The sequence below is a fragment of the Dermochelys coriacea genome, chromosome 2 (assembly GCF_009764565.3).
Source record: "Dermochelys coriacea isolate rDerCor1 chromosome 2, rDerCor1.pri.v4, whole genome shotgun sequence".
In the NCBI taxonomy this organism is placed as follows: Eukaryota; Metazoa; Chordata; order Testudines; family Dermochelyidae; genus Dermochelys; species Dermochelys coriacea.
This window is the reverse complement of record NC_050069.1, coordinates 214,906,346-214,931,072: the sequence shown is the minus strand read 5'-3', so window position 1 is coordinate 214,931,072 and position 24,727 is coordinate 214,906,346. Positions and strand designations below refer to the sequence as shown.

Below are 24,727 nucleotides of genomic sequence, written 5' to 3'. Positions count from 1 at the left end.
CACCAAGACACTGAATAGCCTTTTGACAGCATTTTCTGAGTCACTGAAAACAGCAGGCCATGAGGAATGAGGGCAGTTCATTTGTGGCAGGCTGGACAGATCTGATGAAAGTTGCGGTGCCACGGAATACCCTTTGGTTTATTGTCACTTCTGGTATAGGAGAACTCACATGTTGTGATTGGATCACATCGTTTTGCAGACTTGGAACAACCAGCAGTGGCTCCAGGTCTTCTGCATGAGGAAACAGACCTTCATAGAGCTATGTGAGGTGCTTGCACCAACCCTCCAGCACCAGAACACTCAATTGAGGGAGCCATAGTGATTTAAAAGTATGTCACAATTGCCCTATCCAGACAGCTACAAGTCTCTAGCAAATCACTTTGGAATTGGAAACTTAACTGTTGGATTCATGGTAGTTGAGATTTGTGAGGCCATTAACACTGTCTTTTACCTCTGGTGGTTGGCCTAAGAAACCTGCCTGAAATAATAGCTAGTTTTCAGAGGATGGAGTTCCCATTCTGTGCTGGGGCCATCAATGGCACTCGTGCTCATAGTTCACCCACCAGAAGGGGCAAATGGGTATGAGAATTGCAGAGGATAATATTCCACTCTTATGCAAGGCTTGGTGGACCAGAGAGGCAAGTTCTTCAATACAAACATGAGAAGTTCAGGAAACGTTAATGACATTAGGCTGAGGAGATCTGGCTTGTACCTGAAGGGGAAAGGAGGGAATGTTATGAATGGGGTATTTGTGCCAACTATTATTTTGCACACCCACTCCTGCTATGGCTGATGAAACCATACCCTGATGTCAGTGGCCCTAAAAAAAAGGAATTCAAGTTCAAGTTCAGCAGCTGCAGCGTTTGGTAGGCTCAAGGCTAGTTGGAGTTGCCTACAAATCCTACAAATCTGGATGCCAGACAGAAGATGACATCTCACTTGTGCTGCTGCTGCGGGCCACCTTTCGTAAAACTAATTTAACCTTGCATGATGTTACATGCCAACCTAGTGTGACATAGTTCCTCCTCTGCCTTGGTGGGTCCTGCGCTTATTAGTGGATTTGCTTGCCTCAGACGTTCACGGCAGCCCTCAGTTTGGCCACTTTCGTGGCTCAAATCTGCCCCAGTTAGCCTCATCACTGGCCAGCATAGGGAAAGGAAGAAGAACAATCCCCGCAGTCTCTGCTGATTCACCTAGTGGATCGGGGAACAGGCCAGAGACCTTCCTCTCTGGTGGAACCCACAGTCCAGTTCAACTCCTCAGGTATCAAGCAGGGAGTTGAGGGGGTGGAGGGATTCCAGCCCAGGGCCCTGTGGATTGCAGCTGGCTCCTGTAACAGTTGCGTGACAGCCACAACTCTCTAGGCTACTTCCCCATGGCCTCCTTCCAACACCTTCTTTATTCTCACCACAGGACCTCCCTCCTGATGTCTGATAATGCTTGTACTTCTCAGTCTTCCAGTAATACACCTTCTCACTCTCAGCTTCTTGCGCCTCTTGCTCCCAGTTCCTTGCAGGCACACCACAAACTGAAGTGAGCTCCTTTTTAAACCCAGGTGCCCTGATTAGCCTGCCTTGATTGATTCTGGCAGCTTCTTGATTGGCTGCAGGTGTCCTTATCAGCCGGTCTGCCTTAATTGTTTCCAGAAAGTTCCTGATTGTTCTGGAACCTTTTCTGTTACCTTACCCAGGGAAAAGGGACCTACTTAACCTGGGGCTAATATATCTGCCTTCTATCATTCGCCTGTAGCCATCTGGCCTGACCCTGTCACACTAGGTACAGACCACAAGTGCTTTTTACGTGTTTTTATTTTATCTGGCTGGGGCTTTTGCTGTGTTTGTGCTTGTGACATTGCACATCTGTATGAAACCCATAGTTACAGGTTTTACTATGGTTGAGGCTGGAGGGGACTGTGATTGATTGGGTTTCCACTAGGGCTGTCAAGCAATTAAAAAAATTAATCGCGATTAATTGATTGTTAAACAACAACAGAATACCATTTATTTAAATATTTTTGGGTATTTTCTACATTTTAAAATATATTGATTTCAATTACAACACAGAATACAAAGTGTACAGTACTCACTTTATATTTATTTTTGATTACAAGTAAATTGAACTGTATAAAAACAAAAGAAATAGTATTTTTCAATTCACCTAATACAAGTACTGTAGTACAGTCTCTTTATCATGAAAGTTGAACTTTCAAATGTAGAATTATATCAAAAAACCTGCATTCAAAAATAAAACAATGTAAAATTTTAGAGCCTGCAAGTCCACTCAGTCCTACTTCTTGTTCAGCCAATCGCTCAGACAAACAAGCTTGTTTACATTTCCAGAAGAAAATGCTGCCCGCTTCTTGTTTACAATGTTACCTGAAAGTGAGAACAGGCATTCACATGGCACTGTTGTAGCTGGCGTTGCAAAATATTTACAGGCCAGATGCACTAAAGATTCATATGTCCCTTCATGCTTCAGCCACCATTCCAGGGAGATGCATCTATGCTGATGATGGATTCTGCTCAATAACAATCCAAAGGAATGTGTACTGATGCATGTTCATTTTCATTATCTTAGATGCCACCAGCAGAAGGTTGATTTTCCTTTTTGGTGGTTCAGGTTCTGTAGTTTCTGCATCGGAGCGTTGCTCTTTTAAGACTTCTGAAAGCATGCTCCACACCTTGTCCCTCTCAAATTTTGGATGGCACTTTAGATTCTTAAACCTTGGGTCGAGTGCTGTAGCTATCTTTAGAAATCTCACATTGGTATCTTCTTTGCGTTTTGTCAGATCTCCAGTGAAAGTGTTTTTAAAATCAACGACATGTGCTTGGTCATCATTCGAGACTGCTATAACATGAAATATGTGGTAGAATGCAGGTAAAACAGAACAGGGGACTTACAATTCTCTCTCAAGGAATTCAGTAGCAAATTTAATTAACACATTTTTTTAAACGAGCGTCCTCAGCATGGAATCATGTCTTCTGGAATGGTAGTCAAAGCATGAAAGGGCATATGAATGTTTAGCATATCTGGCATGTAAATACCTTGCAATGCCGACTACAAAAGTGCCATGGATTACACCTGTTCTCACTTTCAGGTGATATTGTAAATAGGAAGCGGGCAGCATTATCTCCTGTAAATGTAAACAAACTTGTTTGTCTTGGCGACTAGCTTTCCCCCCCCTTTCCTCCCTATGAATGGTGAGGTGTTAATGGGTCATTTCACCTTGAATGGTCCCTTGAAATATGTGTTATGCTTATGCTAAACAATCTGTTCCATCTTGTATTTAGTTGTGTCACTCTGAGGCTAGGTCTACACTATAAACTTATATCAGTATAACTATGTCACTCAGGGGTGTGAAAAATCCACACCCCTAAGCTATGCAGTTATACTGACCTAGTTCCTGGTGTAGACAGTGCTCTGTCGATGGGAGGACTTCTGCTGAGATAGCTACTGTCTGTTCTGGACGTGGATTAACTCCTCCAATGGGAGAAGCTCTTCCATTAATGTAGTAGTGTCTTCACTGAATCACTGGTAAAGCGGTACTGTTTTAAGTGCAGACCTGCCCTGAGTAAGTTTCCCAAACCTGAAGAAGAGCTGTGTAAGCTCAAAAGCTTTTCTCTCTCACCAACAGAAGCTGGTCCAATGAAGGATATTATCTCACCCACCTTGTCTCAGCTTTTTTAATGCATTCATCTTCCATAAATTATGGATTGAATTTTCCCTACACTGCTAGGCAGTTAAATGACCTTAATTCTGAAAGGTACATATGTAAATTAAGTATTGCATTTTTCCCAAAATCACAAATGCAGTAAGATCAATGACAGAATGGGGAATCAAATGAGAACTTGTAGCAGAACTTGACATTCTGTCCTTGATGTTATTTTATGATGTACATCAGGGAAATGATAGGATTCTGTAGTGCACTCAATTGCTTGTTCATTTCTGTACACAACATTGCAGTGAAAAGTAAATGCATATGTGATTACATTACAATGTACCTATTTACCGTGCATTACAATGCAATACAGTAAGAGTGAATACAATACTGAATGCCTTCGTGAACTTACTGTACTGACAGTTTTCCTACCTTGTTGTGTATGAAAAAAAGAAAAGTAAAAAAAAGGGACAGGATGTAATGGGGTTTACAAACGCCATACTGAGCATAGGCAGAAGGGTCAGGAGAGTGTTCCTTGCTTACAGGCAATCATTGAACTATTGCCATTTTCAGCTGTGATACTGAACTGTGGACACTGAAATAGAATGCTAGTAAGCTTTGGACACTGCAGCATGCTACTTCTGTTGTATGCAGGGGGAGTGAGAACTTTATAGATTGAAGAGCAGGAAGATATGTGTACTGTGAATTGTTGGAGTGGAGGGTTCTTGAAACTTGAGATCTCGTACCCACTCCTTCACCACATCCACAGTGCTAAGTGAGCTGGTATGGGGCTGGGCCACTGCTCATCCGGGCATGTATCTGCTTACCTGAGCACCTATCCACGCCTCCTCAGGTGAGCTAGCTAGCTTGGCATCTATTTGCCCTGAGACATGTACTTCAGGGGTATCTGGGTGATACTTCAGGGTAGTTTGGATACAACTGCGTGTATGGCCATGTATAGAGTCAGCAGTGTAGATACCCCAAGAGTAGCTGAATATCTGCCACACAGGTCCTAAGAGGGGGAGGAAAATTCCAAGGAGGCTTTTAGGCCCTCTGATGGTGGTGATACTAATGGGTTTGGAGGATTTCTCTTTCACCTCTAATCATCATGCAGGGTGGGTCCTGCTCCACTATTTAACTCCTATCCTTTCCTTTTGAAATATTGTACATCACAGTAGTTATCTCTGGCCAGATAGCACCTTCTCTTCTACATGGCTGCCAGACACAGCTGTCATGTAAAGAAAAGAAATAGGTTTGCTGCACAACCCATTTTATAAACCATGTCTTCCTGCCTGCCAGTCAACCAGGGAATGAGCTGGTCTCAATTTTGTACCCACTGAATTTTACTGTATCCTGTGACATCATTCCCATGAACCCAAATGATTTTGCATTTGGTCTAGGAAGACTTTGTGTGTCCACTCCTGGCAAAATGGCAATACTGGGCTGATATATATGTCTCTCAAAGAAAAATAAATACCTCCATTAAAAGGGCTTGTTTATTCACATAATAAATATTATGAACTCTGATTGAGTGATTGAGCCAAACTTTGAAAAGGACATAAATGATTTAGGAGAACAAGACCTAGGGTCCTACATGACTTAAGCACTTTTGAAATTTGTATGCTTCACCCATTGTTTGATACGTATTTGTAGTTGTCTAAGGCATTTCCAACAAGATATATTCACAAGTCAGAAAACTGTTTTTCACATTTTATATTCCAAGTATATGGTAAAACTGCTATGTACTTAAGTATATACTTATCTTATAGTACATAAGAAAATCAAAGGCAAAAACTTTATGGCTTTGTCAGTGTATCAAAGATCTCTTAGTTAACCATAAAAGATCAAGCAGGATCTTCAAAGGCTCAGCACATTAATTCATTTATTTTCATTAAACATTTCATAATGGGTCAAATCTTGCAGTCCTTATTAAGGCAAGGGACTTTGACTAAAAACTACAGGGCTTGGCTCATAGTATAAAAACAATTTGGGTGTATTTAATTGTATTTTCTGCAATATCTTTGCCAAATGGTGATTATTTTCCCCGGGCTTGTTAATTTTTATATTTTTTTCTTCCTCCCTGAAACATTTGCAGATCTATTTCACAACCCTCTGTCACAAGATCCAGGGTACCGTCTTTATGTGACATACTTCCTTCCCTCAGTACAACTCCTCGACAGGAAGAGTAAGGACTGATTTCCTCTTTTCACAGTGCATTGACAGTCACTTATGACTCTAGCCCATTTAGAAAAGTAGGTGAATTCTTCCTGTGGCTGTTCTCCTTCTTCCTTCTTTCCTCCTTCTCCTTCTTGCTTATATACCAAAATGTATAATGAATTTAATCCAATTAATTGTGAGATTTTTCCACGGAGGTAGAGTTTGTGAACTAAACAATTCTCTGCTTGATATCAGACCTTTCATGTTGAAACTGACTAAAAGATTTGGCTTCTTTGCTATTTAAAATGAGTATGTCTCAACTCTGAGATCTCATTTGTCTTACATAAAATTCTGTGGACCAAATTTAAGAGAAGTTAATGTCAGTATTCAGAAATATGCACCTATCTTCATGTGTGCAAATTGGGTAAGTGCATGTACAATGGCCAGTTTATTTCAGTTTGTGCTCACCCAGAGGTCTGCACATCTTTGTAGATTTTAAATAAATGCATGCACATTTCTTAATTGATCTTATCCACATAAAACTGGCTAAGCCTACCAGAAATAAAACTATCATCCATACATCTCTCCCAGCAACTCCTCAAGGTAAAACCTGGGCAAGTAGGGCTCTATCTTGCCATTATTACTCTTGAGAATAAACAGAAGAAGTAAATCAAATACATAAGTTAATGATTTGATCAGCTAGTTTCTTGTAGATGCCACAGAAGAAATAGATTCTAAAGATCAACTTCTTCAATAAATGCCTAAGTTGTGTATTTACCTACATGACTTTTTTGTCATCTGAGTGAACTGTTCAATGATGTGGAAGAAGGGGGTTGAACATTAGGAGGAGGAATGTTGGAGACAATGGGTAAGATTCTCACCCCTGCTCCAGTTCCTTTATGCTGGGTGATAGGGTGGGAGTGGTATAAAGGGGCTCTTGAAGCCCCAGATCTGGCCAGGGGAGAATTCTTCTGGTGCAAGACCCGAGGCTCAGCACCTTCTCACCAGTCTTATTGATGGGGTGTGACTGAGATGGGAGGGGTCGAGTGGTGGGAAGGGCCATAGCACACAGTGTTGTGGAGATTCTGGGCAGTGCTGCTACCCAAAGCCCATTCAGGGAGGCTGTCATAATTTGGACAACACTCCAGGATTTGTCTAAATTATGCTGGGGGCCACTACAGACCTGGAGTAGCTCAGAATCAGGAGGATGTAAAGTGACTTAAAGCCATCTTTGACCTCCCCCCTTGTCCTCCTCACTATCAGTTCTTTAGTGTGCCTCTTCTACAACACAAAATTTCACCCATAGGATTGAAGCTAGGAATTACTGAAAGGGAGAATGAGTGAGTTTAATTCTGGTGGGATGACAGGAATTTAGTTTGTTTAACTTTAAAAATCTACATTATAACTGTGTAACTAATAAGACTCATCTATCATCACTCTAATCATTTTGTCTGTACGATACATCACTTTCCCCCTTTGCATTGTCAGTGTACTTTCTTCCAGACAGAAACGGTCTCTTCCTCAGTGTTTGAGAAGCAGAGCACAGAGTTTTGGCTGCACCACAATCTAAATATTAAAAATAAAACAGTTCTTTTGACTTTGCTGGTTCTACTTGAGAAAGGATTGTCCTCACAAGTAATGGTTTGCAAGATCAGGCCCACATGACAATTTGCATGTGCACTTCCCTGTTATACAGAAACAGGTTTGCTGGTGGACCTCAAGCCTATTTCTGAACATAGAAATCATAGAAATGTAGTACTGGAAGGAACCTCAATAGATCTTCTAGTCCAGTTCCCTGCACTGAGGCAGGACTAATTATTATCTAGACCATCCTTGACAAGTGTTAATCTAACCTGTTCTTAAAAACTTCCACTAAGGGAGATTCCACAACCTGCCTAGGCAATTTATTCCAGTGCTTAACTTACCCTGACAGTTAGGAAGTTTTTCCTGGTGTCTAACCTAAATCTCCCTTGCTGCAATTTGAGCCCATTACTTCTTGTCCTTTCCTCAGTGGCTAAGGAAAACAATTTATCACCCTCTCATTATAACAACATTTTATGTTCTTGAAGACTATTATCATGTCCCCCTCAATCGTCTCTTCTCCAGAATAAAAAAAAAAGTTTTTTCGATCTTATAAGTCATGTTTTCTAGACCTTTAATCATTTTTGTTGCTCTCCTCTGGACTTTCTCCAGTTTGTCTACATCTTTCCTGAAGAGTGGTGCCTAGAACTGGACACAGTACTCCAGCTGAGGCCTTATCAATGTACATTTGGCATTGTTCAGAATAACTTTTTCAGTATTCAGGATAGTACTTCTCTTACTGTTGCAATGAGGACCATTGCTGGAAAGAGGAGAACTGGCTATAATTTAATCTAGGGAAACTATATTGATATTTAAAAAGTCCAGAGATAATCTTGTTAAATTCATGGATTTAATCTTCCTTTAAGTACAACCATAGTACAATGATCATTCCTGAATTAAGAAATTAGGCAGTATTTTTTACCAAGCTTTACCCTTGACTGTCAATTTGAGAACTATTTCTTTAACATTACGAACTCCTGTCTTTTCTATGCAACATTACTAAAATATACTCTTGTCTTCCTCATTTACACAAGACACTTGATCACACTTTTGTTACCCCCAGGCATAACTACTGCAATTCCTTTCTAATTGGTCCCCTAGACATCAATATTAACACACTTTACTGAATTCAAAATGCTTCTGCTAGAGTTTCTTGTTTTGAGTCTTTAGTTCCCATTTATCCCAGTTTGAAAGTGCTGAAATTAGCAGGTGGTGCATATTCTTAATGTCAAAATTCTCCTTTTGATTTACAGTCTTAACCTCTTTGTTTAAAATGTACAAGTGACCTTCAAACAAAAGGACAAATGAAGCTGCAAAACTTTTTTTGATTGTACTCCTACAACTTTTTCTGTAATTGAGTGGTGGGAATTATTATTGACTTTGAACTGGAATTCTGTTTTATTGTGGATATGAATCTTACTACTTAAGACTTCATTTAGTTCTCTAGTATAATGCATTTAAACACCATGTAAAACAGAGTCTAGCGGTAAAATCCTGGACCCAGTGAAATTAATGGGAGTTTGGTATTGATTTCAGTGGGTCAGGATTTCACCCAAAATCTTCAGGCAGTATGATTCAGTATCTGTCTTTACTGAAGTAAGTGGAGCTATACAAATTTACACCAGCTGAGGATCTGGTCATAATTCTGTAGAGAAAATAGTTTTTGTCTGAATACTAGCAAGAAGCTAAGCTTAGATTTTATTCATTGGTATAGAAAGGGTAACAGTTTTTATTTCTCTTTTAACAGAAGTTACTCAAAAAGAAAGGGAATCAGCTTTACATATTTACAACCATGAAAGGTCCCGTGTTCTCCAGTCTATAGGTTTTGGAAAGAGAATAGATATGCCATTGGTGGCTAAGACAGTATCTACCAGAAACATTCCATGCGCCAAAAGTTTGCTGCTGTCTCCAGGTATTTATAATGATTTAGGGAAAAACATATATTTCCAGGTAATTTGAATTAGAAATTATAATTTTCACCAACTTAATAATGAAATAGATATGCTTTATGAACTCAGATTACTTCTTTATTTAATTAACAAACTGTAGCAACATGCAGTGAATGTGTCTTTTCTACTAATTTGTATATTACACTATGTGTTTTATTCAAACTCTGGAACAACAGAATTGCCTTTAAAGCAGCTACTCAAAATAGAATTTCATTATCTTTTCAAAATGTACTCTCATTCGTGTTGAAGGTTTTACTCACATGTTCTGTTTAATGAACAGATTTAACAGGGAAATGAATTTTTCCAGGGTACTGTACCTGTGTACTGACCATAAATGTCTGTATGCAGTGTTGGTTTAGTCATGTCAGTCACAAGATATTAGCGAGATAAGATGGGTGAGGTAATATTTTTTATTGGACCACTTCTGTTGTGTAAGTACGACAGTTTGTCTCTCTCACCGACAGAAGTTGATTCATTAAAAGATATTACCTCACCCACCTTGTCTCATGAATATCTGTCACAGACAGATCCGGCTATTTAGAGTTTTGGTGCCCTCTAGTGCTTATTTGACATTTTAGATCTTTTCAGTCTTCCAAAGAAAAAGAGTTTCTCTTTTAAATAGCGTTGCAGATGGTGCATCAGCCTTTTCTATAGCATCTAAATACACAAAACTCTAGGTTTGGATCCTTTTGCTTAAAATATACTACAAATATATACATATTAGAAATATCAGTCACACAAAAGTTTGTTTATTTAGTAGACTTACAAACTTAACATCTTTCCCTACCTGTTTTATTTGTAGAAGTTTAAAATGTGCTCTTAAAAGTGACTTTCTAAAAATGGCAACGTAGTATGTCATGTTTGTTGGGTCTGTGTGAGTCCAGATGAAATTTGATCCATTTAAAAGAAGGATAATGTTTTTTCAAATTGTCAAATTTAGAAGGGTCTTTTTATCTTGCACACCATCTTTACTAGTAAAGATCCTGCAAACCAAATTCTGGCCTAAGGTACAGTCCTGAACCGTAGTGGCTTCAAATTATGTTCTCAGTGACAAATATGCAATCCCATTGTCTTTCATGGGATTGGGCAGGTGTAAATGAATGTATTTTGGGTGTGCAGTTGGAATTTAATTAACGATTTGCTCATTCTAGACAAGCTGTGATCTTGTCTATACAGGGAATTATATCTTTTTGTGGAGATTGCAAAACAGATGTCTGCAAGGGTTCATGATCATATGCCAACCAGTACCAGATAAAGAGCAAAAGCTCAGGAGAACCTATATTAAAACCTGGGATGAGAGGAAAAAATCCAACAGGAGACATGAAACCTATCCATTTTTTGAAGAGTTGGACAGGATTTTCCACAACTACATGACCACCATACCCAGAAAAAGTTTGGAGCCTGCTGCATGCTTTCTTCCCGACTCCACCAAGGACAATCAGTAAAACTCATCAGAGGATGAGCGTGAGGGGGCCACTGATTGCAGGGTCCATGCTGGCTGACAGCAATTTGAAAATGGCAATAGCTCGCCCAGAAAAGAAATATGGGGTAGAGAGACAGAGGAAGCCTGTGATTTTTTAAAAATTTAATCCTGCCTGGCATCCATTATGCATCCTACAATGAAAGCAAGAAAAATCCCAGAATGCATATTGCTTACCAACAAAGCAAAGGATAATGGGATACTCTCCAAGAACACCATGCCCTCAGCAAACCACCATTGTGTGCACAAAATGATGCACATTAAAAGTGGGCACACTGTTCCATGTGTATGATATTAGTGTGGTTTGCGTATTTCAGATTACCTAATGCACATCAAAGAGCTACAGATTAACCCCTCCCCCCCAATAGACAAACCCTGAAATATAATCCAAGTAATTCTCTTTTATATCTCTGAATTTAATGGAGCAAAAATAGTCAAAACTTTCTTTAATCAGTCCGGTAAGCAGAGATGACTCTCTCTGAAGCACTGTTATGCATTTACATTAGTAAACTCGACCACTGTAATGCTGGGGGTGTTTTTTTTGTATGAAGGAATTTGTTAGAGTTGTTAAAATATATGCTTGAATGATGCAATATGATCCTGATGTAGCAAAGCGCATGCTTAACATAAAGCATGTGAATTAGTCCCTGTAAAGGTTCCTTCTGCACTCTGAACTCTACAGTACAGATGTGGGGACCTGCATGAAAACCTCCTAAGCTTACTTTTACCAGCTTAGGTTAAAACTTCCCCAGGGTACAAACTATTTTACCTTTTGCCCTTGGACTTTCACTGCCACCACCAAATGTCTAACTGGGTTTTTGATTAGGAAAGAGCCGTTTGGAAACGTCTTTCCCCAAAAAATCCTCACCCAAACCTTGCACCCCCCTTTCCTGGGGAAGGTTTGGTTAAAAAAAACCTCACCAATTTGCATAGATGACCACAGACCCAAATCCTTGGATCTTAAGAACAATGAAAAAGCATTCAGTTTCTTAAATGAAGAATTTTAATAGAAGAAAAAGTAAAAAAGAATCACCTCTGTAAAATCAGGATGGTAAATACCTTACAGGGTAATTAGATTCAAAACTTAGAGAATCCCTCTAGGCAAAACCTTAAATTACAAAAAGACACAAAAACAGGAATATCTATTCCATTCAGCACAGCTTATTTTCTCAGCCATTTAAAGAAATCATAATCTAACTCATATCTAGCTAGATTACTTACTAAATTCTAAGACTCCATTCCTGTTCTGTCCCGGGCAAAAGCATCACCCAGACCGACACAGATCCTTTGTTTCTCCCCCCCCTCCAGCTTTGAAAGTATCTTGTCTCCTCATTGGTCATTGTGATCAGGTTCCAGCGAGGTTATCCTAGCTTCTTAACCCTTTACAGGTGAAACGGTTTTTCCTTTGGCCAGGAGGGATTTTAAAGGTGTTTACCCTTCCCTTTATATTTCTGACAGTCCCACTGAAGTTAGCCTACACTCAGCCTCAGACTTTCTTAAACGGCAAAATATGGAACTCAGGAGCCATTGAAAATGGGTTTGTATTATAACCAAAATGACAACAACTTTTTAAACTGCTGCAGCTTCATTGCTACCAACAGTGGATTCTCTAGTAGTAGAGAAAGGTCATAGATGATTCTACTGTCACATCACCTGAGCCTGCTCAAAAACTCTCATGCCCTATCTACAATACCGTGTCCACTATAGATAAAAATACTTACACATTTTCTCATTGTAGACTAAACATCATCCAGTTGGTTCTAATAAACGCATTTCAGGAGATCAGAGTGCGAAGTTTGGACTTGATAATAAGTTAATTGCAAGTGATTTTGAGTGTAATGTTTTGCATAGATTTAAATCATCTGCAAAACAATGACTATAAGCTTTACTAGTTTAATAATAATTTCTAAAATGCAGGTTGAAAGAGTTATTTTTAATCTTTTCCCTCAAAGTTCATAAGGACCCCTGGGAAGTTTGAAACTGATATCTTTGAACAGTGTATCTTTTTCTTCATCATATGTTCACATTGCTTTGCTATTGGAGGGTTGGTGCTATCATTTCTTTTAAAGAAAAAAATGTATGGCAGCATTTTTTGGGGGGGGGAAGTAAAATGTGAATAATTATACAACATATACAGTCAGAAGAAAACATTTAATAACCAGGAAGCTATAGCCTATATTTTTATTTAACTACTAATATTCAGTTGTAATGGCTAGCACTCCTAGGGATTGATCATGCACTATTCAAGTCAATGGGAGCTAGAACAAACCGTAGTTCTTAAATGGTCAAAGTGCTGTAGAAATATTAACTACTTATAATCAATTTGTTGTTACAGGTTATGAAGTTGCAAATCACATAAATAAGTAAGTAGTTTGCTTGTGCCTATTTTTGTTTTTGCACATCAAAAGTATTCACTCAATCCTCACTGCTCCTACAAAAAAAAAGGCAGAAACTTTTAAAAAATATTCTGCTCTTTTTTGTGGTGGGATAATCACTGTGTCCATTAGTGATGAGACAATCCACCTGCTGCTATCTTCAATGCATTTTCAGTAGTATTGTTGATTAGGAAATGATGTGTATGATAAAATGCAGTTATTTTGCAATATCAAACACAAAGTCAGGGATGGGCAAGCTTTTTGGCTTGAGGGCCACATCTGGGAATAGAAATTGTATTGCAGGCCATGAATGCTCACAAAATTGGGGATGAGGTGTGGGAGGAGGTGAGGGCTCTGGTTGGGGGTGTGGGCTCTGGGTTGGGGCCAGAAATGAGTTCAGGGTGCAGGAGGGGGCTCCGGGCTGGGGAATGCGGTGTGGAGGGGGAGGGCTCTGGCTGTGGGGTGTGGGCTGTGGGGTATTGCTGGGGATGAGGGGTTTGGGGTGCAGGAGGGTGCTCCGGGCTAGGATCGAGGGGTTCGGAGAGCAGAAAGGGGATCAGGACTGGGGCAGGGGGTTGGGGCATTGTGAGAAGCTCAGGGGTGAAGTCTCCAGGCAGCACTTACTTCAAGCGGCTCCCGGAAGCAGCGGCATGTTGCTTCTCCGGCTCCTATGCAGAAGTGCAGTCAGGTGGCTTTGCATGCTGCGTCATCCGCAGGCACCACCCCGGAGCTCCCATTGGAGTGCCAGAGGGAGCCATTGGACTGCATAGGGGCCAGAGGGGGGCCATGCTGCTGCTTCCAAGAGCTGTGTGGAGCGTCCCCCGACCCTGCTCCCCAGCTGGAGTGCTGGAGGGGGGCCATGCCACGGCTTCCAGGAGCTGTGTGGAGTGGCTCCCAACCCCACTCCCCAGCGGGAGCTCGAGGGCCAGCTTAAAATGGCTGGTGGCCCGGATGCAGCCTGCGGGCCATAGTTTGCCCACCCCTGCACTAAGTGCTAAAAATATTGTACATTAATGTGTTAGAGCAACTGAGTAGTTCTGCTATAATATGGGTGAGAGAATTTCCTTCTAACTGCCTATTCTTAAATGGCACTTTCCTGGAAAACATGGTGCCCTGTGGAATGAAATTTCTCAGCCCACAGCTGGTTTATTTTGTTGGGTTTTTCACGTATAATAGAAATAAAGATAAAACTTAGTTCTCTCTCAGTGTTGTGGTAGGAAAAAGGATGCTATTAATGCTCAGACATTTTTAGATGCAGTTTTTTTATCAAGAAACTTTACAAGTTTAAGAGTTCATGCTTGTTTTAATTTATCAGTGAGCAACATGTGGGAGTAGCTATGTTTTAAACATAGACATTGTTGAGAAATATATTTTTAAAATTAGCATGTACACATGTTAGTGCACATAAGTTCGCTACCATTTCCTTTAACAACCTAAGTATACGTAACTATCCACTTTGAGTATGGCCCTATGCAATCAGGCAAATCATAAAGAAAACAGAGTTCTATGCTGGTTTCAATACCACTCTGCTTGCTGCATGTACTTTCTGTTGCTTTTAGTGCTCAAGTCCCAGATTCCACAAGGTACTTAAGCGCATGCTTAACTATAAGTACTGGAATAGACCTGTTGAAGTCAGTGGAACTCCTCACACAATTAAAGCTAGGCACATGCTAATGTGTGTACATGTCTTTATGCAGAGAGTTCTTTTCTATTCAGTTTTTATACCGTGCCCAACACCTGAGCACCTATATATGAGAATGACTGTACTACCGAGTTTCTTTTGCCTCTACTCTCCTCACTGATTTTGTGAGTCGACAGCTCACATCCCCTATGGTATAACTAAATTATGACCTGGCACAAAACGAGCTTATGGAGTTTCAGTTTTTGGATTCAAAATCTGCTAATGAGAAGTTTGCACCTTGATTATCCAGAAGAATCACAATGAAATAAACATCAGTTGCATTTGCCTAAGTGTGTGATCACTTACATCTGCAAAAGAGACTATAAATGCAGTGTAATGATTAAGATTTTACATGTACATGTAACCCTTCTGCCAGGTGAGGCCAGCAGCAACAAGGTACAGGGGTTCCTTTTCAACAATACAACACAGAACTGGCTCAAGCCACCACTCAGTAACCTAGGAAAATTACACACCACCCCTGAGCACCTCCAAGAAGCAATACTTCCCCACTCGCAAGCACAGAGTCTGAGTTTAGAAAAGAAACTTTTAACGAAAGGAGAGAAGTCACCTGACATTAGGGAAAATGCCACAAGGAGGATTCATAAACATAAAACTGTGCACAGGACACCTACCCCAGAGTGCGTGGGGCAGAAGACTTTCCACAACCAAAAGTTCCTTTACTGTGCCCCCCTCTGCTTCCTCACCATACCCCACTTACAGTGGTTGTCCTTGGTCAGTGAGGACCCAGAGTTCAGAGTTGCATCTGTGTGAGTTCATCTCCCACCTGGGAAAGAAGGCATCTTGCTTGCTCTGCCATCTGGGCACTTGCCCCGCCAGTCATGGTTTCTTGCCGCCTAGCCATCTTATCAGCCATGGTAACTCTCTGACTGCTTGCCACTTTTGCTGGCTGCCCATCAGTTACCTTCTGCTGCCACCCGCCTCACTGCTGTGACATCTGTATATCACTCTCTTAGTGGTTTTCAGCATGCTGGGAAGAAACACTACTCTACCACAAGTGATTTCAGCTCTTACTGAGTATTTGAAATAACAAAAGGTTCCTAATTAAGCCTATTTAGCACTATCTGTAGGGAAGAACAGGTTAAACCAGATCAGAGAGTCTACAGCTCATGGCTAGAAGAAAAGGAGTACTTGTGGCACCTTAGAGACTAACAAATTTATTTGAGCATAAGCTTTCGTGAGCTACAGCTCACTTCATTGGATGCATCTGATGAAGTGAGCTGTAGCTCACGAAAGCTTATGCTCAAATAAATTTGTTAGTCTCTAAGGTGCCACAAGTACTCCTTTTCTTTTTGCGAATACAGACTAACACAGCTGGTACTCTGAAACATCTCATGGCTAGAACACCCATCTCCACTCCCACTTTTTTCACAGGGGTCTAGCATTTGAGCCCCCGGCTTTTAGGTGAGGGTGACCCCCTCATTTGGAATAGGTTAAGCACAGTTCAGAGCCCCTTTATTCATACAATAAAGACAATATTGATAACAACATTTCACTGCCCTTGTATTCAATACTAAAGTGATTTGTAACCCAACACCAGCCAAAGTTGATCACTTTGAGTAACACAGCTCTATCTGCTGTATATCTTGGCAGAGTAGGTGTATTCATGTGAATACAGATTGCTCCTGAGGTCTCTACCTCTCCCCAGCTAGCTGTCAGAGTGGAGTTCATTTACATACTGCTTACATACAAGTCATAAAATTCACTTATAAATCCTACTGTAACCAGATCTATATGCACAGAATCATATTCCTGTGTATAAATGTGGCAATATTGTGAAAGTTAACTCTGAGCAATTAATATTGTATTAACATATCTTTTTGCACTGAGTTCCTTTATTTTTTAAAGTTAAGGAAAATACATTTTAATTAGTTTATTGCATTTAGTTTAATCAAAATTAAGTTTCTTTTACTTGGACTTCTCTGACGCTGCCTTTTTTGATTCTCTTTTGTTTTGTCTCATTTTGATCTCAAGTTTTAGAGAGGAAGTGTACAAAAAATGTTGTAAGTAGTTATAGACTAGTCTGTTTAATCAATAATTGTCTCTACCATTACTTTCCACATAACTGTTTCCAGAAAATAATTTCAAACTGGTTAGGAAAAATTGTTTTTATCATGTCAGTTATTTACATTTGTTTTGTTATTTTTGTAGAGTTCCATTTGCGAACCCTGAAGATGCTGTTTTTGTGAGGGCAATGAAGAGATCTATAATGGAATTTTCCTCTGTGGATTGGAATAAAATATCCACCTGTCTAGGAATATGCTTTGAAAACAAACCAGAAGAACCCCCTGAGAAATTGACAGTCAAATTCAGATAATTGTTTGGTTCATTAGGAAAATATGTACCTACATGTTGGATATTAAACTTTTATTGTAAGTTAATATCCATAAAACATGTATGCTATAACTTATACTTGATTAAAAGAACTTTCAGCAGGAAAATTCTAAATTCATTCCTTTAATCCCAAATGTGGGGATTCAAGGATTAAGGTTAGAAAATGCCGGTCATAGATTTGCTGTAACTTTATCATAATGTTGCCACTAATTGAATTCTCATGAGTACAATATTGTCTGTTGTGACAAATTAACAAAACAAACCTTTACATTAATTTTTAGGACACTAAGGATGAATGTATTCATCTTTAATATTCTTTGCTGGTTGGCCTCCTCTTTTCTAAATTAATCAGGTTTCTCTTACCACCTTAGTTTCCAACACTTCCAGGTCAGATTAAGGCTTCATGTGGCCTCTCTCTTTCCCAAATGAAGTCATTGCAAGGTTCTCAGTGTATAAGGTTGGTATATAGTCCTTATCATTGATATCTTAATTTTAGCCCTGTTCCCAACTCCTGCTACAATCCACTTTTGTCCTTTGCTGATTGCTGTTTCAAAGGAAAGTGTTTGGAACTGGCAGGAGGGGAAAGTTAATCACATTAGGAATGTAGAGAAGAGGCAAGGTAAGTCCATGCAGGCTTCTTACAAGAGTCCCAACCTTTCTTACTTCCTGTTGGCCAGAAACCTGTCTTTGCAATTGTGCTCATAGTGATCAAGGTGAAACACTAGGAATCTAGCCAGACAGAAGTATTAATCACTCCTCATGGGAAAACTCTACTGTGTTGCTCTCATGAAGAACCTCCTGAGCTGTTCCATCAAAGGAAAGGCAGGATTTATCTCCCAGTGTATGTGGGGTCGGGGAGAGGTTTTGGTGGATCAGAGAGCCATGATTGAGTCCACAGAGACTGGCCTGCATCCCAGCAGTTAAACACTGTAGGTGCTTTATCCCAGGATGTACAGTTAGAAGGGATCTAATACTTTATCTCACAGCAGTATGAAGCTGAGTGTGGTGTGGAAGAGGAGTCTCCAGGGGAAAAGGGAAGTACATTGCACTGGGACAGTTGCAATGTAAAGTTACACTCTGATTTACTCAATTACAGAAGTAAATTTCATGTTGTTAAATTCTCTGAAGATTTTGTGTGCACTGAGCATACTCCAGCCTAGGGTTGTAGGGACCCAAGCACGACTTTCCCTCTGATTACTCCTCCCCACTGTCAGGGGCCTATGTGCCACCAAAAATTGGAACTGACAGCAAGGAAATTGTCTCTCCTGTGCTCTCAATGCTCCCCCTGCTAATATGGAAGAGAAAGAAGAAGCTGCCTGACTGAAGTGAGGTGCATGTGGGGAAGGTGGCTTTCAGGAGCCAGAGGGTGAGGAGGAACAGAATGGGGACAGCAGGAACAGGAGCTAGTGGAGGGAGACAGGAGCTGTAGTGGGGTGCAAGGAGATGGAGAGGAGCAGAGAGGGGCATATAGGCATAGAACAGGAAGAGGGCATAAACAAGAGGATGGAGGGGATTAGATAGAAGCAAATACGGGTAGGGGCAAAAGCCAAATGGTGCAGGATTGGATAGGAGCAGAAAGGTGGGGGAAGGAGGCAGGAACCAAGGTGGAAGGGGTAGATAGGAGGAGAGAGAGAGACAGAGCCAAGGTGGGATGGATAGAAGTAGAGGCAGAAAGATACAGGCATGTGTAGGAGGGACAGGTACAGAAAAGTCTATAATCATTCAGGTACACTCTCCTCCAGAACCTAGAATTGAACCTAGGAGTCCTGCATCTCTATACTCCTCTGCTGTCAGAAAATAGCTATGAAACCCACTGGCAAGTGTGTTTGTATGTCCTCCCCATCCAGCGGCAGGTCCACATAGAGGATAACAGCCTACTATTTCTATCAGTTACTCCATTAGCTCAAATGGCAGAGGTCTGTATTGTAGAACTAAAGGTCTAATCCCTGCTGACTACCCAAGTTGGGGGGTCAATATGGTTCCATATGATGGAGTTTGTTTTTTTCAGTTTTTTTTTAAACCCTAAATTAGGAAATTATAGCCATAAAAAACTAGATTGAAAGAAAAATAAGGTTGCAAAATCAAGCATTCAAATATCAGGAAATTCCAGAATTAAGGATGGCCATGCACTCTAAACTTGGGTCCATTGTGCATATGTATTATGATACAGTTTTAATTATATAATCATGTTATTTTTCTGAGGGACCCAGGGCCTCACAATGGATAGTTATTCAATATTTTCAATATTTTTTTAATTCTTGTCATTTAGTTTGTAGTCCCAGGCCTTATTTACCACACACCGTCTACATCTTGCACTGAATACAAAATTAGTAATTTATTCCTGGAATTTTTGTGTTCTCACCCTAGTATCTGAGTGCTTCACAGACATTCATGAATTTATCTTTACAATAACCCTGTGCAATTAGGTGTTATTATCCCCATCTTCCAGATGGGGAACTGAGGCACAGATATTTAAGGCCAAAATTGTCTTGATTATCTGGACTACCTATGATTTTTCTAGCACTTTCTATGATCAAAGCTCAACTCCAATCGTCTTCATCTGCAGTTGTGAGCACTCAATACTTCTGCATATCTGGCCCCATCTGTTTCACATTGAGCACCAAGGAAATGAGGAATGCACAATCAGCAGCCAACTGTGAACGTTTTCATTTGAATGTCTTGCCTAGCATCACATAGGAACTCTGTGACAGAGGCAGGGATAGAAGTTCCCAATTCCCCATGGCAGCATTCAGCTGCTTTAACCATGAGACCACCCCTGCTGTTTCTGCAGTCCTCTACCTTGCTCACGACACATCTTCCAACTTCTGCAACAAATGAGACAAGCAAGGTTCCTACTGACAACAGCCTCGTTCACTATACAACCCTGATTTATCCCTAGAGAACCATTTGTCCTGTGTACTGGAGGTAAAAATCCTGTGGGGAAAAAATTAGTATGTAATCAAAGATCTAATACATATGCAAAAATTAAGATTGCAGAGGCAACCTTAACTCTGGCATTTCTTAACTTTTGAGTGCTTGACGTTGCAACTTTAATGTTCTTTTAACCTATTTTTAATGTAATTATAATGATGATGTTGCAAAGAAGAAGCAGGAAGTCAGTACAAAAAAAGGGAGCTATACTATTTTACTGTCAACAAAGTTCTTTGATTAAAAACCAGCTAAATACTAGTCAACTTTCTTGTCTACAAAATGGCTACAGAAGGCTGTCCTGGTAGGCCATATCAATGGAATTAGTCTCCCAGCATGCCCAGTTCTTGGTGTGCATTTCTTCTTATGTTACAAAAGTATTGTTGTGGAAAACGAGTCACACCATCTGTTTGGTTCAAACAGCCTGAGGTTTTTTTATTGAATACAAGCATGCAGGGAGAGGGAGACAGAGATAGTCACACACAGGTGCCACCCTGGTCTCTTGCTGCCCTGCCCCTATAATACCAGTTTTATATAGGTTCAAATCCAAGACAAATGATACATTTCCTTATTAATTATTTTTTACCACTCAAGCATTGTTAATAAAGCCTTATAAGGAGATAATTAAAAACAGTTTTCTAATTAGCACTGTGCTGACACGTTATTATCAAGATCTGAGGTTTGCTTGTGGCAGCGTTTTGTCTATGGACTTTTGCAGGGTGGAGGGTGCATATAATGGACAGCTAGGGACTTTAGGCCCTTTGGCTCTTTTCTAGCTAGAGATTGGCCTAGACCGTTATTTGGGTCAAATGCCACAGCCCAGCATACAGAAATGCTTTTAGCTTAAGCCAAGTCTTACAGGATGCAGGCCTGTAGGCCTCTTTCATTACCGTTCTTGCATATAGTATATGGATTTTGCCACAGAATGGGATGGGGTCAGGTCAACAGTAATTTCACCCACAGTATATACAAGTCTATTCATCTATAACAATCTATACAGCTACATTTTGCCTGTGATGGCTCTTGTTTACATCAGTGGGGATGGTACACATAGCTGCAGACACAGTTGGGCCTTAAAGTCCCAAAGTGCAAACCACTATAATACAAAAGAGAAGAGTTCCATAAGGTAAATTTCCACATGCTCCTAATTCTATCCCTAATGCAATTGAGATAAACATGCTAGAGAATCATGAATACTTTACAGTTTCTGAGATTAGCTGGCTTTTAGTCACTTTAAGTTTTTTTGCTCTGTGTATGTGTGCATGTACCCGTTTGTGTGCATGCATGGTTTTTAAGCCTTTCCTTTTAGGGCAGACTCAATATTCACAGGAAGTTTCTCGCTAGAGCAGGGTGGAAACCAGTCTTTCTGTTTTGTAGGAAGTTCTACAATTCTGATTTTATGTTCCAATTCAACCAGCTCTAGTTGGTGCCCTTTTGTCATAGGCATTCAAAAAATATGGATATCCTATTTGAACGCTGTGCCTGGTAGTCAGTTCAGTTTTCCAAGTGTAGCCTTAGAAGGACTTTATGGTGAAATGGCTGTTGATTAGAAAATAGATGAGATACATGTGGAGACATACCTCAGAACTGGTTGCCTTGATCCTCCAAAAAGAAAAGGAGTACTTGTGGCAACTTAGAGACTAACAAATTTATTTGAGCATAAGCTTTCATGAGCTACAGTCGATGAAGTGAGCTGTAGCTCATGAAAGCTTATGCTCAAATAAATTTGTTAGTCTCTAAGGTGCCACAAGTACTCCTTTTCTTTTTGCCGATACAGACTAACATGGCTGCTACTCTGAAACTTGATCCTCCAGTCACTGTTCTCTCAAATTCCAACTCAAGGCCCACTTCCACTGTATCACTGACATTAAAGCTGCTAATGTTGGCGGGGGCATGGAACAGTTTGACGTAGATGACAGTATTCATTTCTTTCTACCTAAACAAACTCTAATCATTTGGAATCATTACATAAGGAGGCAGTGTGATAGAGAAGAAGGGGGCATTGGGCAAGGAGTTAGCAGACCTAGTTTCTGTTCCTGGCTCTGCAACTGATCTGTTGTGCAACCCTGAACAAGTCTTTTCACTTCTTTGTAGTCAGTTTCCCAATCAGTAAAATGAGGATAATAGTACCCCCCCCACAGACCTCCTTGGCAAGGTCTTTGAGATCTATGGGTGAAAAGTCTTATATGAGGACTAAGTATTGTTACCAAAATTGAATGATAACTAATTTACATAACTATGTTCTTATTTAGTCCCCTTTTCCCCTGCTGTTTGATATACTCACTAATTGTGTCTCACTTGAAATCAGATTGTAAGATCTCTGGTATCTTCATAAGATGTTTACACAGTTCCTAGCACAATGGGAGCCCATGACCCAAATACTCAGTTCCTTGAGAGATGTTGTTTGCACAGGACCTGTTTTTTACCCCATCTCAGTATTTTTGTTTTGCTTTGTTCAGCATCTTCATTAATGATCTGGATGATGGAATGGATTGCACCCTCAGCAATTTTCAGATGACACTAAGCTAGGGGGGAGAGGTAGATACGCTGGAGGGTAGGGATAGGGTGGAGTGACCTAGACAAATTGGAGGACTGGGCCAAAGGAAATCTGATGAGGTTCAACAAGGATAAATGCAGAGTCCTGCACTTAGGACGGAAGAATCCCATGCACCGCTACAGTCTGGGGACCTACTGGCTAAGTGGCAGTTCTGCAGAAAAGGACCTGGGGATTACAGTGGGCAAGAAGCTGGATACAAGTCAGCAGTGTGTCCTTGTGGCCAAGAAGGCTAATGGCATATTGGGCTGCATTATTAGAAGTATTGCCAGCAGATCGAGGGAAGTGATTATTTCCCTCTATTCAGCACTATTGAGGCCACATTTGGAGTATTGCGTCCAGTTTTGGGCCCGCCCCTACAGAAAGGATGTGGATAAATTGGAGCGTGTCCAGCAGACGGCAATGAAAATGATTAGGGGGCTGATGAACTTATGAGGAGAGGCCAAGGGACCTGGGCTTATTTAGTCTGCAGAAGAGAAGAGTGAGGGGATATTTGATAGCAGTCTTCAACTACCTGAAGAGGGGTTCCAAAGAGGATGGAGCTAGGCTGTTCTCAGTGGTGGCAGATGACAGAACAAAGAGCAGTGGTCTCAAGTGGATATTAGGAAAAACTATTTCAGTAGGAGGGTGGTGAAGCACTGGAGTGGTTTCCTAGGGAGGGGGTGGAATCTCCATCCTTAGAGGTTTTTAAGGCCCAGCTTGACAAAGCCCTGGTTGGGATGATTTAGTTGGTGTTGGTCCTGGTCCTGCTTTGAGCACAGGGTTGGACTAGATGACCTCCTGAGGTCTCTTCCAACCCATATCTTCTATGATTCTATGATTTTCCCAATTGTCGGATTTTTCAATAAGGCCCTGTTGAAGCAGGAAGAAAGTTTGACTGGCAGAGTGAAAGATAAAATTGGGTTATAAATAGTCCCATAGCAATCATTGCTCTCATTTTAAAAAGGCAGTTAACATGATTCAAAAATTGGGATTTTCAGATGTGCCCAAGGAAGTTAGGCATCCAAATCCCATTTAAGCTCAATAGTACTTGGGCACCTAACTCCTCTAGGCTATGTCCAAACTACCATGGTAAGTTGACCTACGCTACGCAACTCCAGCTATGTTATTCATGTAGCTGGAGTTGACATACCTTAGGTCGAGTTACCACAGGGTCTACACCACGGGTGGTCAATGGGAGAAAATCGACCACTGGTGGACCGATCTCAGAACGTCCATCCCAGCGTAGTGTAGACCTGCCCTTAGACTCTTTTGAAATTCCGCTCTAAGTAGTAATCTCTCTTATTTTTTCAGCCCTGGAGACTAAAATTTTTTTGAGGCACAGAAGAAGTACCCCCTTACCGAGAGAGAGTGTGTGTGTGGGAGGGGGGGTCAGTGTTAACGAGGCCAATTCAATTAGGGTGGATGTGGCCCATTCCTAACAGTTGAGAAGAAGGGGTGATCCCCCACCTTGGTAAGGCAACTCCTATCCTTTCACATGCTATATATTTATACCTGCTTTCTGTATTTTCCACTCCATGCATGTGATGAAGTTGGTTATATTCCACAAAAACTTATGCCCAAATAAATTTGTTAGTCTCTAAGGTGCCACAAGGACTCCTCATTTTTACTGATACAGACTAAACATGGCTATCCCTCTAAAACCTGTTACTTTGTGAACTGTCCCATTGATTTCATGACATACTGTACCACTCATCAAATATAAGGGTGACAGAATCAAGGGTGACTGGGAGTTTTCCCACTGGCTTCAGTGAGGCCAGGACTTCACCCTTTTGTCTTGTATGGCCATCAAGCATGTGGTCAATGCTTACCAAATATTTCATAAACATAAAATCTCAGTGTACTAGAAAGGAAACCTTTTCCTTAAAACTGAATTCAGACACTATCTCACTCTAGTCAATGTAAATGTTTAATATTAAAAACTTGGGTCTAATCTTTTCATTGGTCTGTGACAGACTTGAATATCTTTGAAGAAATAATTGCCCACTTCACTTGAAGTGGTCTCCTACAGC

At 40.6% G+C, this 24,727-nt stretch overlaps 1 protein-coding gene across 3 annotated transcripts in view; it reads left to right on the top strand.

Annotated features, from left to right (window-relative positions):
• The window catches only part of LRRC72 (leucine rich repeat containing 72), a 48,916-nt gene extending 27,042 nt beyond the window's left edge, over window positions 1–21,874 (top strand). For 2 of the 3 annotated variants that reach the window (XM_038390796.2, XM_038390795.2), the window contains 4 exons: window positions 5,754–5,843; window positions 9,144–9,308; window positions 13,161–13,188; window positions 17,051–21,874. In XM_038390796.2, coding sequence (XP_038246724.1) covers window positions 5,754–5,843; window positions 9,144–9,308; window positions 13,161–13,188; window positions 17,051–17,216 — 449 coding nt within the window. In that variant the 3' untranslated portion in view covers window positions 17,217–21,874. The remainder of the gene's footprint in view (window positions 1–5,753; window positions 5,844–9,143; window positions 9,309–13,160; window positions 13,189–17,050) is intronic. The other variant, XM_038390797.2, reaches the window with a different exon arrangement.
• The last annotated feature ends 2,853 nt before the right edge of the window (window positions 21,875–24,727 follow it).